The sequence below is a fragment of the Calliopsis andreniformis genome, chromosome 3 (assembly GCF_051401765.1).
Source record: "Calliopsis andreniformis isolate RMS-2024a chromosome 3, iyCalAndr_principal, whole genome shotgun sequence".
NCBI lineage: Eukaryota > Metazoa > Arthropoda > Insecta > Hymenoptera > Andrenidae > Calliopsis > Calliopsis andreniformis.
The window spans coordinates 6,912,107-6,927,107 of record NC_135064.1 but is presented as its reverse complement, the minus strand read 5'-3'; the positions used below and the strand labels follow the sequence as shown (position 1 = coordinate 6,927,107).

Below are 15,001 nucleotides of genomic sequence, written 5' to 3'. Positions count from 1 at the left end.
ACAGATATTAATTAATAACGGTACTGTTATCTACACGCTTCGCAGAAATGTGTCAGAAATGTAACAGTCGTTTTCGTAACGGTACCATATTCTCATTTTTGCAAGACTTGATCTCAGTAAAAGTGGCTTTGAGTGCAGCGAGCTAAAATCAGCGATTTACTCTTCACCTGAATGATTATTTAAAAAATGTGTTCCGTTATTTTAGAAATCGAGTACGATGCGTGCAAAAACTTTACAAGTACCTGTTTTTCATTTGTAAGTTTTGTCAAGTGAATACGTGGCATTCTTATGTTGCAATTCATATACTCTTGGTAACGAGTTTATGTTCTAAATATACCTAAACGATTTTAATTGTATTCACAGCAATTGGGATTTTTTTCAGTGATACGTATCTTTATTCTCCTATTTTTGCTACACTGGACCTGATGATATGAATAAAAATAATTTAATAAATTAATAAAAGTGCAATATTATAAATTGTTGCAACCTCATTTTTTGTGAGATAAATTTATCTTTTATTACAATATGTGAAGTTATAGATGATTGTTATGTACATTATGCGCAATGTCGATATAATAATAAAACATTTTTTATCAAATTCATTATATTAACATTATATCATATACTATTAATAAATTCTTGATCCATTTTATGAAATTTTTCTGTGTATTCTGAGGGAACTTCTACATCCTTTAAATTGTCCAAACCTATTTCTTCCTCTGTCCTAAAATTTACAGATGTAATAAGATTTGAATAAAAGGCAAAAGACTCGGGAAATACAAAAATATCTATAATACCTAATTAAAATATCTACAACTTTTTCACAAGCTAACAAGGCATTCTTATCTTGTTCCCACTTGTGATACTCTCTAAGTATTATATAAGTATTTTTCTCTCTTAATATTTCTCTTCCCTTCTTAGTTGCACAGAGTTGAGTTAAAGTTTCTAATAACATAATCCTAAAACCATCAAAATTATAAAATAATTTCTTTTTCACAAGAATTGCAATCACATAAAATGATTATTCACCTAATATCTAAATCTGGTTCTCGTTCTTTGGTTTCTGGCAAATATTGCAAGCTGATGGGTAACTTATCATTATCTTCATCGTCAAATTCTTCTGGTCCAGCCAATGGTAACAAAATGTACGACAAAATGTCTACTTCAGGGCTCAATAACCATTCATGATTATCAACATCGAAGCAGCAATTTTTTAAAGTGCCAACAATGCCACCACGTCTTACTATACTATCCATATATTCTGTAAATGGAAGTAACCGTTGAATAACACTGCGATCTTTGTCCAATAAATACCTATAGCCAATTGCAAAACAGGAATTACAATAAGTGATAAATATCATATACATGTATCTTAGGTATCTTATAATGTACCTTCTCACTCTTGGAGACTGACTAAGATTACTAAAAAAAGGACCCAGATAATGTAATTTAGCTCCAGCATTATTATACTGTTTTGCGGTAAACGCAGCTACTATACTATCCCATGTGTACCCAGTATTCTCAATTAGAGTTATGATTCTATCCACCAAATGCAATGATCTAGTCATATTGGATAAGATCATGCAACAAGGATCTGCTAAGATACTTTCTTTGTCCATTGTACATCTATGAATAATAGTCAGTTAATTTAAAGGGATCAGAATACTTTGTTTTAAGTAGATAGCAAATTAATCTACCTAATACAAACACCTATTAAATTGTAATCATGTTTTGCTTCATTAGGCTCTTTCGACATTTCCGAAATAACCAAAAACGCATTGGCTCCTGCTTCATCTGCAGTTATGTTTATTAATGCTAGAGCTGCATCTTTAGAAATTGCTACAGAGGAGTCCTGTGTTAAAACTATTAACTGTGTTAATAAATCTGGATGCTTTAGCAACAATTCTCGTCCTTCACTGGTTCCAGTTACACCTAGAAGTTTATTCTTTAATAGTGAATGCTATTATATCAACTTTCATGAAAAAGTCAGTATGGAAAGTGAGGTTAGAATATGTTTTTCTACTGTGAGTTACTCACTGAGCACATGTTCTAAAGCGATAGCTTTTAAATCCAATCGAGTATTTGGATTTAAATATTGAATCAGTTCTTGAAGAGGTTCCATTATAAGAGCGTTAATAACTTAAATAAAAGAAAAACTGTTCAACTATAAGTACACGAGGTTACAGAATTGATATGTTTGTAGATATTGAATCAATGGATTATGGTAGGAATATTTTCTCGTTCACAGAAAATCAGCGCTCTAAAACCAGTGTTTTTTCAAGGAGTCGGTATTTCAGAACATGAGACACGGAATTGCATTACACAGAAATTGCGACCAGTTTATCCTGTATGCTCATTTCTACTGAGGCAAATTTAAAGATTTTACCATTTAAAACGTCAGATACAAAAGTTTTAAGCTGTCCAGTTTATTCTATATATTCACCTGCAGTCGCATTGTTCAACAATTACAAACACGCAATTGATAAGTATTTATTATCATATGATTTGTATGATTTGGATAAAAAGAAGAAATCCTGGTTTTATAAGTCAGTACTATCATGAAATTTAATAATAAATATTTTAGAACAACGTGTAGGCAAAGAGAATTACAATAAATGAATAAATTAAAAAACAAAGTCATTATTTAGTTAAGGTAAAAGGTGCTGCAAACCTTTTTGGGTGAACGTTTCTTATAGTTGCTACTAGATGTCTACACTCACGGAAGCCATTTTTGAACTTGAATTCAGATCCACGTGAACCCTTAACCTATTGTATTTGTTTACAAGCTGAAGAATATTAGCTATTTGTTGCAACATAAGTAAGAAATCCTTCACAACGAAATGACAACTGATGAGAAAATTACAAGAGCAGAGGATATCCTCAAAGAAACGAACATTAGCTCTGATACAAGTGACCCAAATAAGAAATCAGAGAAGGTTAAAAATAAGAAGGAAAAGTCATTTGAGCAACAAATACCAAAAGGTAAACCAAAATCTGGAAGAATATGGAAGGAGCAGAAGAAACGGTTAGTATATTTGAAAGAAATTTATTAGCATTAGTTATAGTGTGCAAACTACATGACATCTTACAAACAGATTCTCATCTATTGTGAAAACACGTGGCATACATTCATCATTTGAGAAAAAACAGAAACTAAAGGAAGATCTAAAACGCGTTAAAGAAATGTCAAAGGCAATTAAGGAACAAAAACAAGCAGAGAAGGAAGCTAAGAAACAGAGGCGGATTGCAAATTTGAAACGTGCTGAAGAGAACCGTAAGAAGAGTGAAATTGTCCAAGTTGTAAGTAGTTTGCATTAATAATTTAAAACACATATTTTATACAGAAAAAATCATAAAATACATGATAATGGCATACAAAATGATACAAAAAGTAATCACAAATTCATTATTCTAGATTACAAATACTGCAAAATTAAAGAAGATCAAGAAGAAACATCTCAGAATGATAGAAAAAAGGGATACATTAAACTTGAAAAATAGATAACTACTAATAGGTTTTATATTAATATGTATAGGACTAATTTAAGATGCTATAAAATATTATTATTCAATAAACGAAATTTCAATATTTTTGCACACTCATTACATTATTACGTTATAATGATAAGAAACTTCTCTGTAAAAATCTATAAAAAATTATACTCAAAGTATTAAGTAATCATACATATAAAAGTTTTAAAAGGCTAACTTTCTGTTGACCACTATCATTATTTAATAGTAACTTTATCACAATTTTTCAAACAGTTTTTTTTTGTAATTTTGTTTTTCAATTTCTTTTTCTGACTTAAAATTATTTCTTGTTTTCTCTTGTTTTCTGCTTTGCTACAAAGGTAGCAAGACTGTCTTTCAGTTTGTATTCATTGTGTCTAACCCACTGTAAATAAATATACTTGTTAAAAAAATATCTATCTAAAATTGATAAATGTATGTACGTTTCAATTATGAGTTACCATTGTTTTAACCCATTTTGGTAGATTTTCCATGTTTCCTTTCATTAAAAACCTACAATACAGACGAGTGAGTTATACAAAGGAAAAAATGTGCCTTTTTCTTATTAAATTATGCAAACCTTTCATCCACTAACAACACTGCTCCCCAATCATTAATATGCCTTAAACAACGACCCAATGCTTGGTTCAAAGCTCTAAATGCTTGGATAGAATACCAATCAGAGCCTCTTAACAGACCTCTTGAAGTATTCATATCGTTATATTTCAGTTTCATATCAATTACAGGATCCTTCCTTACCGCGTAAGGTATACCAACCTATGAAAGAAAATTTGAATTTCTATGTTATCTTCTAAAAGAATAAGATTCAAAATTCTATATACTTACAGTCACCACACAACGAGCCTCATTATCTTTAAAATCGATACCTTCGGCTACTTTTCCTCTAAAGACTGCCAAGAACAAGGCGCCATTGATTTTTCCCCGTGGTTTATCCGAGGTTTCTTGTATAACTTCACGGAACTCATTCATAATAACGTTAAGATTACCCCCATAACGTGGTTCTATGAATACGTGCTTTCTACTGTTAATTTCGTCCCAGATAGAATTCTTTCTCCACCTTTCTATTAGATTGTGCATTACATTATAAGATGAAAGAAAGCAAAGAACACCGTGCGGCACTGAGTCACAAATATCGAACAATACTCGGCCCAATTCATCCTATGGAAAATACAAAATGATTTAATGAAAAGTAATCTTATGGAAAAGATAATTTAGTGTATCTAACAAACTTCTTACCTGGAAAGCCCAACTATTCACGTTTTGGTAGTTAGCTCTCAAGGAAACTCTGTTTGGCCCTTTTGGTATACAGGTTGCGTAAACCTGTTCTTTGGGTATTACATGAGCAGTATTCAGCACGTGTGTGAATTTTGTGTTCAGCTCACTTTGGAAAGACGCAGTTGGAGTCAAAGTACCAGAAGCAAGGATGATACAGCGAGCAGATTGTGCAAGAGGAGAAAAGATTACTCCAGGGTTCATGCATAGCAGTTTTAAGGCCCGTACGCGGTTTTCTATTTTTTTCGCGGAGTGCCAAGTATTATCCTCTATCTGAAATTCATGAGAAAATTCTAATCCCTAAAGCATATTATCGTTAGTGACCACAAATTGGTTAAATAAATAACTTAAACCGAGTGGATTATAATAAAAATACCATAAATCGGTAAGAAAGTCGAGGGATTGCTCAGAAAAGAGCAGTGATACCAATATAACAGGTACAGTTCAGTACTAAAACTTTATCTGTAGCCTATATTACATTTTTAAAAAATTCGAGTTGAATCTTAATTGAAATCTAGAATACAGAATTTATATTTGCAGAAAGAAGAAAGAATATTAAACGAATCTTTTTATTTGAAAATAAGGGTTAAAGAAGACACAAGTCTATGAGATAGTATTCAAGTCGGAAACTTTAAACGCCAATCCTTATTTCGAAAACAAAAACATGTGATTTATTGTTAGGTAATTTTGGCGTAAAACCACAGATATTTATGCCGCTAATTATGAAAGTGATCTAAGTAAAAAATCTAAAGAAGTTGAATTTATAACTTATTTCATAACGTAATTCGAAGCAAAACCAAATAAGCGATACACTCAATTTTAAAAAAATTTTTTGTTTAGACTACTTATCGACGCATAATATATATTCATACATAAAATTTGAACATAATACTTTATACATAAATGTATATATGTTTATGTACAAAGTATCATTCTTACCTTTAATTTTGACCACTTTTATACGTCATGATTTATTTTTAAAATAATTAAAAATTGTATTTACAGTCTACGTATTAATCGAGAAAGCCTAATATAAAGAAATATATTTTTGCGTAGCTTCTACTACACTTCCAAGACTATACTCACTTGTTTAAAATCCTTCAGAGTGCTTTCGGTCACACAGCCCCGGTAGTCATTCATGAATTGCTCAGAAGTAATCATTCGCATTGCAAACATCAAATGTTCTATGATTCGTCTGGTACTGGGAGAGATGATAGGTCTCACAGATGTCTGATAAAGTTGATTTTCCTCTTTCGCTTTTTCGCAATCTGAAATTGCTGCATTACTAGCTGCAAGAAAATTTGAATACGTTGCTTCTCCGAGACCGTGCATGTTGAACAGTTCTAATAATTCTGTACCCGTCCAATATGGGCTTGATAGATCGTCACTATTGTAATTCTAGTAATGAGATACATTAGGATTAAAAGAAAAAGAAACAATATGATTATCTGAACGTGTTTGATATAGATTGAATATTTACAATTTTTTCAAGAGTAATAGCTTTGAGGAATTTTATTAGCTTCAAAATGTACTCCTTAATGATGTTATAAGTAACAAAATCAGTTGCTCTTTGCTTTGTAAGACTCTCACAATCATGTGCAGCTGCTGTAAGATCGTCATCACGAAAAGTGACACTTGCAACATCTCTGCAAATGTCTTCTATATTGTGAGCCTCGTCAAGAATGATCACTTGACCTTTTAAATTCAATTGCATCTGTGAAAATCATTGAGCGTAAATCGAATATAGTCACTGATTCAGTAGATTTACACTTAAAAGCGACGTATTTTATAAGATACTATAAAATATGTAATCATTCCTTAATATATGGTAAAATATAATATTCTTACACTCTCACGGATATCCGGATCGATAATGTAATTATAAGGACAGAAAATAATATCCGCTTGCTCCATTAGATTTCTGGCAGCAAAGTATGGGCATAATCCTTCATTTTTTCCTATGGTAACCAGATCTTCAATATCCCATACTGGCTTTAAACCACGACTTTCTATCGCGGAAAAATTAGTAATGGTATTTTTGTTGCGTTCATTATAAAATGGGCAACCTTTGTGCTGTGTAAAAATTGTTTTGAAAATTTATGTATATAATTAAAACATTTTTGAGGATAACTTTAATCACTTAAAAGAAGGGAGTATAATCAACCTTTGCTGGATCTAAAAGCTCATTACAAAGCTCTGTTTTGTTCTTTGTGCTTTCCTGAATGCATGTGTGCTCCCGACTGCTCAGAATGGTCATTCTAGAGAATATTTAAATAACTTTTTTGTATTATATTACACAAAACATAGTTGTAATTTGAAAATGACTTACTTTTTATGTTTATAACAAGTTTTTTTCAACTCTCTTACGACTTGCTCAATTTGCTTGTGCGTTCGGGTACCGTAATATATTTTTGAAATTTTCATTTGCCTAAAATTTAATTAAATTCCACTAGACTAATATCGATTATTTTTATTAAAAAAGCTAAATAAATGAATTAGGATAAAAATTGTTCTACTATATTAGTGCCTAATTAATTTTCAAAAAAGATTTTTTGATGTTTCAAAATATTTGTTGTCTTTAAATATTAATTTGATGCTTTAAATATTACATATGCGTAGTAAAATTTTTCTCACGATTTTTCCATGTAGATCGACATGTCATTAAATTCTTCAGAGTCCGTGCTGTAACCTTCTTTATCTTCACACATTTTATCAAATTTTTTAGGAGAACTAGTGTCACCACATCCGCCAAAATTCTGAGGTTCACAATCTGTTGAAAGGAAATCTTTTTCAACTAAATCTTCCTGATATTATGCAATAGAATTCTTAGTTCAAAAAAAAGACGTTAACATTATAACTTTCTTTAGTAAACAAATAGCTGATTTCTACTATTTTCTACGTCAGAGTTTTTTATGAGTTAGTTAAAAAAGTCATGCACAAACAAAAATTATTTTACTTTATTTCCTACAATTAGACTGCGGATTTTTATGCAAATTCAAATTTTCATGAATACTATTAAAATAATGAGAACTGAATTTGTTTCATTTTCCAAATGTTAAAACCTCTACTTTACTTTTTATCAATTTAGTGTTTTTGTATATTATATGCTTTGCGTATATTTTCACACATTTCCTAAAAATGCATAAATATTCGTAGTCTATTTATTACCTATTAAATTAGGTTCTAAATAAAACTGAAGTTTCAAAATGATTCTTTAACACATTTTTCTTTTTTCCATTAAACCAAATCCCACAACATTCCTCAATCGAATTCATTCACAAAATGCTTTCTCTACGTCTCATGTCGGCGATCTATAAAAAAATTAATAGGTCAATCTGTTCTATTCAACTCTCCTTCACAGAAAAAATATCACCAATCCATTCCTCTGATTCTTTTCCCCAAGTAAACAAGAACAGTCCTTAAGAATCACCCCCTTCAGCCACCCTTCGCTCCAAATGTGTCCTACTTCGAACTGTTGGGCGCTTTGAAAGGAAAAAAAGGAGGAAGAAACAAGCAAAAGCGTAAAAAAGACGCGAACCAACGTCAAATCGAAGCCAGGATGAAAAAGGAGGCTATTAAATGGGAGAAGAGGGACAGAAATCACTCTCGGGGCTCGCGTCGTCGCAATTCTTACAGGCAGGGGAAGGACTCGGTGAAAAGGATTACGCTTATTTAGGAAGTTCTTCGCCGCTGAAAGGATCCTCCGCTGGGAGATCGAGTGAGCGTTCCTCTCTCTATTAATGCCGTGAAATGAGCGAGGACGAGCGAGAGGAATGTCAAAACAGCGTGGATCGGTGGCAGGTGAAAGGGCAGGGGATCCATTGAGCGGGATCAATAGGGGTGGTTTTATCCACCCTCTCCACGAGGCTCGACAAAAGGGTCCCGGCTACTCGAAGGAGAAAAAGGGGAGAAGGGCAACGCGAAGGAGTCATAGAAGAAACTCACCCCCTCGCCCTCTGGATTAATCCTTTCGTGCGATTTACCGAGTCAGAAAAATAGGAATGATCGTAAATGACGATGAAAGGCACAGGCTGGATGTTTACTCGTAAGCGGATTTCGACGATCGAATGAATTCCAGGGCAGCCCTCGAGGAGGCCCTCGGGAAATAGGGTTCGAAGACGTTGAGATAGTTCTGCTCTTTTTATATGGTTTTTAAAGTAGAATAATTTTGTTTTCTATTGGAACGAGGAACTTGTCTGTTTTATGGTTTCTCTCAGAGTTCATTGACTAAGGAAGATATTCATTAAACTTTTGAATAACTATTTGATATTTTTTGTGTTTGGAGATACTTATTATAAATTTTTGGAAAACAAAAATACAGTAGAAATTAGAATTTAAATGAATTCACAAGTTGGAAATGAGAGAAGTCAATTACCCTTAATTAAAAAATGAAGAAATAAATTTTGTATTTGATACTATTTTTGTTTACATGTATTTTCAATAAATATAGTTCAGAAAGTAATAAAATAAAGCATTCGAATAAATTTACAAATCTAGATCTTACATAAAATATATGAAAAAATGTTACGAGAAAAGCATCAAAAGGATGTCGTAAAACCCAAATGTTCCAAGCATGAAATTTCCCATAGGAAGCTTTCGTTACTCATTATTTATTTCGTTAATTTCATTAATCAAAAGAACATCTCCAGAAAATCCTCCAATTAATCCAATTCTGCGTGCGGAACGCAAACGATTGTCCGAATTTTCATTTCCTTCGTGGACAAATGGAAGGGAAAGGTGGGGGGGATGAGGGCAGCGAGCCAGCCGTTGCCTCGAGGGTGGTTTTGATCGTCGATAGGAGGCATGGTCGTGCGCGCGGCCCAACCGATTGTCGAAGGGGGTGAGAAGAGAGAGGCTAAGACAGGAAAAGCGGGACGGGGCCAATCAGAGCGGGGACTTTGAGGGTGTCGTTGCCAAGCAACGAAACACACCCCAACACCCGAGGGGAGAAAACCCCGAGGGGGTATCATCCGGCGATACAGTCGACGCCGAAAGTTATCGCACCCTTGAGAGACGCCCCCTTTAACATCGCCATCAAATTACTGACTCCGACGTCCCGGACACTTGTGGGTCGTTGCTTGAACGCGAGGGACAGCTGGATCGATGGAACGTTAAATATGGAGAAAGTCGATGTTAAAATTTTCAGTTTCATTCCATTCAATGAACAAATTTTCTTGGTTGAATTCTGTAAAAACGTGTAGAAAATATGGACTAGTGTACGAGTAAGAGGACTGGGATAGGTATAATCCTGTGAAAGAATACTATTTAGAGAATGTAATAAAATTCGGAATTAAATAAGACCTGACATTTGGGAAGTATATGTATACTATATTTTAACATTTTATATCCTGATTTAAGTTATTCTTATATTTTATTGCTACTTTTACTTTCATCGTTTCGAGATCGTTTAATACATACGATACGTATAGGTTCATATTGCTTAGGAAAGAAATATCGTTAATTGATATTAAATATATGTATTATTAATTGTTAATTTACCGATTATCTTTGTACAATATAAAATTTTATAAAATATTGTTAAAACGATAGGATTTTTAGGTATCGTCAGGGTTGTAACTACGTATATTCAGTTCGAGGTAGCATTTTAATTACAGGGCTAGTGAAATGCAATTTTGAATGTTTTTAATGTAAAAACTTAAAAATTTATAAAGCTATAAAATTTCTTAACTTGAAACATTTTACAAATATTTTATTAGCTGTCTATTTGGATAATAACAAATAATTCATCAGACTCTAAACAAATATTAAATAGAAATCTAAACTTTAATCCTTAGTATGGTGGAGTCACAGAACTCGTCCCATAATTCAAGATTCAATATAGCGTATAAAAAATGTTTATGGGAATCCTGTACAAAGTAATGAATAAAAAAATGAAATTTCCATTACTCTAAAACACCTGACATAATGTAATCGCAATAATTCTGACATAATATTTTATAATACCAATATTATAGTAATTGAACATTAAACTGATGTGAAAAAAGAGGAGGGAAGAAATGCTCATCAATTGCACAATGGGAATAATAAAAAATAAGCAACTCTTGTTTCAAGAATAAATGTGCAATCGATACACATCGAAAATGAAAGTAAAACAAATACACCGTGGCGCGCGATTAATTAAACATTTAATTCATTGAATTAATGAGGATCATATAATGACAGTCGCACGAACTATTAATCTAAAGGAAGCTGCGCGAAGAATTAATAAAACGTGCCCGCTAGTCATAAATCAATTCTAATCATTAATAAATCTTCCTCGAGAAAAAATCGTAGCCGAGATACTCTCAATAATGCCATTCACGCTATCGAGAACTGTTAAGTGAACTATTTATGGTTGTGCGTCTTCTTATCAACGAACAATTCCCGCCAAAAAAAAAAAGAAAACCGAAGAGAACAATACAGTATCGTCTCCCGTAGCGTATTTCATTTCCATTCATCGTGGCGAGGATGAATGAACTCGTTTCACGTCGATCACTCGCTCCATATCTCTCTCTCTTGCCTCCGCCCCGCCACTTGCAACGCGTATCGCGAATAAATAAACAGTTGATTCACGAATATAAAGCCAGTGATTCTTCGATTTGCTTCGTTATCGTCACTGGATAACCACAAGCGTTAATTAATAAGATCGTCGCAGTTTCCGCGATTATTTCGAGAGCGAAGTAAAACGAGACGAAATGTACCGGGTGTCTTAAAAAAACGGGTACAAGTTTGGGTAACGATACAATTTTTAAGGAAAAATATGTTGAACTTTCACATAGAGGCCTTTGTTTTATTTGAAGGGAGGATTTGCTAAAATTATTGAGGAATATCGTGACAACCAACAGCTCCCCAATTTCTGAAGTGACTACACTCGGTCTTCCTTTTGTCGGACTCGATGGAAGGCTCGAAGTTGCCTCGAGAATTAGGGATTATTAGCGGGGTCTCGAAGGTATTGATATGGCTTTTGTCTCGGCCAGCCACAAAGTTTCGCGAAGCACCGCAATCCGACCAATTAGCGACGATTTGCTAAATCAAGCCGCAGCCATGAATTAATTGGTGCTCGACTTTCCTTTTGCTCCGCCCGTCTACCCTCTTGTCGTCGACAACAAATACTCTAAGTCCTCTCGATGAGGAAAACCACTCGTCGGTTCGCCCTGCTTTTTTCTTCGTCGCTTTTTCCGCCGAACGGATCGCGTTAAGAACGACGGAAGATATCGTGACTCCGAGATCCCAATTATTGGGTTCGAGCGAGACGATTTCCGCAGCGGAGGAGATTTTTATCTCTCGTTTTTTTGTAGGTCGTGCTCGTTCCCCGCAGCTTCTCTATCGGGATTAATGGATGCTCGATGGAAAGAATGTCCGGCTATGTCAGTTTGTAGAACCTGGTACGTAGTATTAATCCCGAAAATGTTATATTTGAGAAGACTACAGTCAGAAGAAGTAGATAGTTAAAGAAAGTAGAGAAACACAACAAAATTTGTGAAAAAATAGACGAAGTGGTGCAGTTGTATTGGTCCAGAATACTGAGTTTGCTTTCGAAATTGATAACATCAGGTAGATGGCCACAATTTCTTCAATGTTTTCAAATTTCAAATTCGCTACCCATGAGAAATTCATGAACTAATATTTAAAATCGTAAAATAACCTTAATGGTTTAGGTGTCAGATAAGACATTTATGATGAAATATAAAACATTATGAGATAATTTCACTAAATAGGTTTTATAGGAATACTGTAAAACGCTTTAAATATTAGCATTTCGAAATTGTGGTTATCGATGTACGTGACTAGTATTGAAGACAGTATATGCGTGCAAAAAAAAATCATGGAAAATGCTGAGAGTTTATGATTAGTTCAAGTAATCTCTTAGACGAAGAGTTAAGAATTACTAGTCATATTGGCCCGGAATGCTGAATTATGAAAGTTATCTGCATAACAAAAATGTCCATAATACATAATAGTACCTAACAAATACTAGAATATTTTAGCATTATGTATACAGCAGAATTTATATATGTATGTTGAAAATGAATAGCAAACCTTCAATAGTTTAAAAAAAAAAATGATAAAATTTAACCCATCCATAGTAATCTGGCCGCTATAATCACAAAATTTTCTAATTTAACAATGTTAAAAAACAGGTCCAACCAGAACAGGCTGACTCCCTAATGCGAAAATATTAATCACCGAACGAGCCTGTTCCAATCGAGACATCGAGAAAAAAGGATCGCGTGAATTAATCGGTGGTCACGTGGGGTCTTCATTCGAGCGCAGCATCATAGAAATTTCGCATTGAAATTGCCACGTTTTCGCGATGCACCCGCTGCGCGATCAAAGGGACACAATGCTCGGCCTAGCCCCGACATATGGACGATGCACTGTAAAATGCAGCGAATCAATCACTTAAATTCGCGTAATCCCTTTGTTGACGGTCATGACGAGTCTGATCGCAGAATTTCTAATCCTCGATCACAATGGGCCCGCGACCGATCGATTTCCATTTATCGCCGACGAGAACAAAGCGGCCGAGAGGAGTCGACGAGGATCGTATTTCGAAAATTGAAGACAAGAAACAATAAGAATGTCAAACGGGAAGCGAACGTGGAGCGAGGGGGAGGAAGAGGGAGAACCAAGGGAACTCGCGGAAGCCGATAAAGCCTGATGTTTGCTCAGAAATTGTTGCTGGGCGCTGCTGGAGTTTTTCTTCGCTGTTGACGATCTGGAGAGTTGTGTTGCTCTTTCTTAAGGGTGGTTCTTCCGCGAGCGCAATTCCTTTTTCCTACAATAGTTTTTCTTTCAAGTTATTGCCTTTACTTAACATTTAACCCCTCGGCGTGGAAAAAGTTCTATTGGTCGCAATTTTGACTCCTCCTTTTTGAGGGGCTGCTGTTCGCTCCATAGCAGGGGTGAAACAACATTGGTAAATGTTTTTGAAAGAATGCATTCTAGTGATCAGTCGCGGAAATTCACGACATAGTAAGCCCTTGTACTATTAAAAACGTAATATAAGCAATACGATGAATACTGAATTAAAAAAATTGCAATTTAAAAATTAAAGGTACTAAAGTACTTTACTACTATTCTAGAAAAAGACAAAAATTGGTAAGGGGCACTTTTTACACGAGCTCAATTGATTTGCATTGAGTTTGCGATGCAATGATACTAACAATAAGGAAAATCCATACACAAATATGCAAAAAAGACTACGAGGCTTTCGTTTCACATTGTCTAATAGCACTGGACCCTGTCGTAATTTGCTAGTTCCCTTATTTTAAATACCTTAACGAACACAAGTAATCCACTCTGAATAATCCACACTGAATTACTAACTGAACCACTCAGACGCTAAAACAAAAAATAGCAAAACCTAATAATACGTTTTACTGAAAACAAGTTCCGTTTTTGAGGTATACCATAAATAGCTCCGTAAATATATTAAACGTTATTTGACAGCCATACATAATTTCATTATTTATGCCAGTAGCTATAAGTATATAGGTAGTCTGCCACTTTTGGATGATACAATTGCAGATTTTATAAAAAAATAAAGTTGATCAGTTTATTTTATGAAAGTCTTCATTTACCATATCCCATTTTTCAATTTCTAACGTTCTTCTAATTATTTACTCTTTTGAGCTATCTATCTTATCAGAATTGCGAGAATCTAGCAAAAACACATCGGTACCTACGCTAACGAGCGTGGAACATGTTCCAGGCCATGTTTATCTTCTCTCTGCGAAAGCGATGGTGGAATCATTACATTCCTGAACAAAAGGGGGCAACCAGTACGATCGCTGCCCCTCGCAACGTAACAGTACCAACAGGGAGAGGAACAGCCGAGCAGAGAAGCTGTCAAACAAAGCAGGCTCACAATCGCGCCCCTCCTAAGGACCAAAGAAAGACAGCGAAGAACCGAGGAGAATGCAGCTCGTACTGTCAGCTATCTAGGGTAGCATCCCTCGTGTCGAACGGAGACGTTATTAGTACGAACGTGAACTTCCATATCCGCCTTAGTGACCTCGCCGTTGTGTTGGTTCCTCTGCAGTCGCAGCTTAGAAGAGATGAAACTGACTACGTACGAGGATAAGGGAGTAAGAAGGATGCAGCTGAGTTGGACGAGAGCGGAGAGTGATACGCGGAGTGATATGCGGAGAACAGGCAGAGAGTGAAAACGGAGGAAGAAGGGAGCTGCAACAGG

The 15,001-nt window shown here is 34.6% G+C and overlaps 3 protein-coding genes across 5 annotated transcripts in view; 1 reads left to right on the top strand and 2 right to left on the bottom strand.

Annotated features, from left to right (window-relative positions):
- Nucleotides 1-2: 2 nt before the first annotated feature.
- Nucleotides 3-2,349, bottom strand: LOC143177017 (protein HGH1 homolog). 3 transcript variants are annotated; one of them, XR_013001523.1, is made up of 7 exons: nucleotides 2,038-2,349; nucleotides 1,698-1,932; nucleotides 1,393-1,626; nucleotides 1,030-1,314; nucleotides 798-959; nucleotides 555-724; nucleotides 3-422 (listed from the first exon to the last, which is right to left on the bottom strand). XR_013001523.1 is itself a non-coding variant. In XM_076374743.1 (6 exons), exons 1-6 carry the CDS (start codon nucleotides 2,120-2,122, stop codon nucleotides 619-621), a joined length of 1,107 nt encoding a protein of 368 aa, XP_076230858.1. In that variant the 5' UTR covers nucleotides 2,123-2,349; the 3' UTR covers nucleotides 487-618. The 3 variants fall into 3 exon arrangements, 2 of the variants coding, with proteins under 2 accessions (XP_076230858.1, XP_076230859.1); XM_076374743.1 differs by lacking the exon at nucleotides 3-422 and having other exon boundaries at nucleotides 487-724; XM_076374744.1 differs by lacking the exon at nucleotides 3-422 and having other exon boundaries at nucleotides 500-719.
- Nucleotides 2,350-2,453: 104 nt separating this feature from the next.
- Nucleotides 2,454-3,659, top strand: LOC143177018 (coiled-coil domain-containing protein 86). Its single transcript, XM_076374746.1, has 3 exons — nucleotides 2,454-3,025; nucleotides 3,096-3,300; nucleotides 3,416-3,659. The coding sequence occupies exons 1-3, from the start codon at nucleotides 2,841-2,843 to the stop codon at nucleotides 3,503-3,505; spliced, it is 480 nt and encodes a 159-aa protein (XP_076230861.1). The 5' UTR covers nucleotides 2,454-2,840; the 3' UTR covers nucleotides 3,506-3,659.
- A 92-nt stretch (nucleotides 3,660-3,751) lies between these two features.
- LOC143177016 (Fanconi anemia group J protein homolog) overlaps nucleotides 3,752-15,001 on the bottom strand; it is a 71,942-nt gene continuing 60,692 nt past the window's right edge. Inside the window, exons 5-15 of the mRNA XM_076374742.1 lie at nucleotides 7,438-7,573; nucleotides 7,133-7,231; nucleotides 6,968-7,061; nucleotides 6,652-6,876; nucleotides 6,284-6,517; nucleotides 5,890-6,201; nucleotides 4,768-5,076; nucleotides 4,357-4,689; nucleotides 4,091-4,287; nucleotides 3,972-4,023; nucleotides 3,752-3,895 (exon numbers count right to left, since the gene is read on the bottom strand). Coding sequence (XP_076230857.1) covers nucleotides 3,812-3,895; nucleotides 3,972-4,023; nucleotides 4,091-4,287; nucleotides 4,357-4,689; nucleotides 4,768-5,076; nucleotides 5,890-6,201; nucleotides 6,284-6,517; nucleotides 6,652-6,876; nucleotides 6,968-7,061; nucleotides 7,133-7,231; nucleotides 7,438-7,573 — 2,075 coding nt within the window. The 3' untranslated portion in view covers nucleotides 3,752-3,811. The remainder of the gene's footprint in view (nucleotides 3,896-3,971; nucleotides 4,024-4,090; nucleotides 4,288-4,356; nucleotides 4,690-4,767; nucleotides 5,077-5,889; nucleotides 6,202-6,283; nucleotides 6,518-6,651; nucleotides 6,877-6,967; nucleotides 7,062-7,132; nucleotides 7,232-7,437; nucleotides 7,574-15,001) is intronic.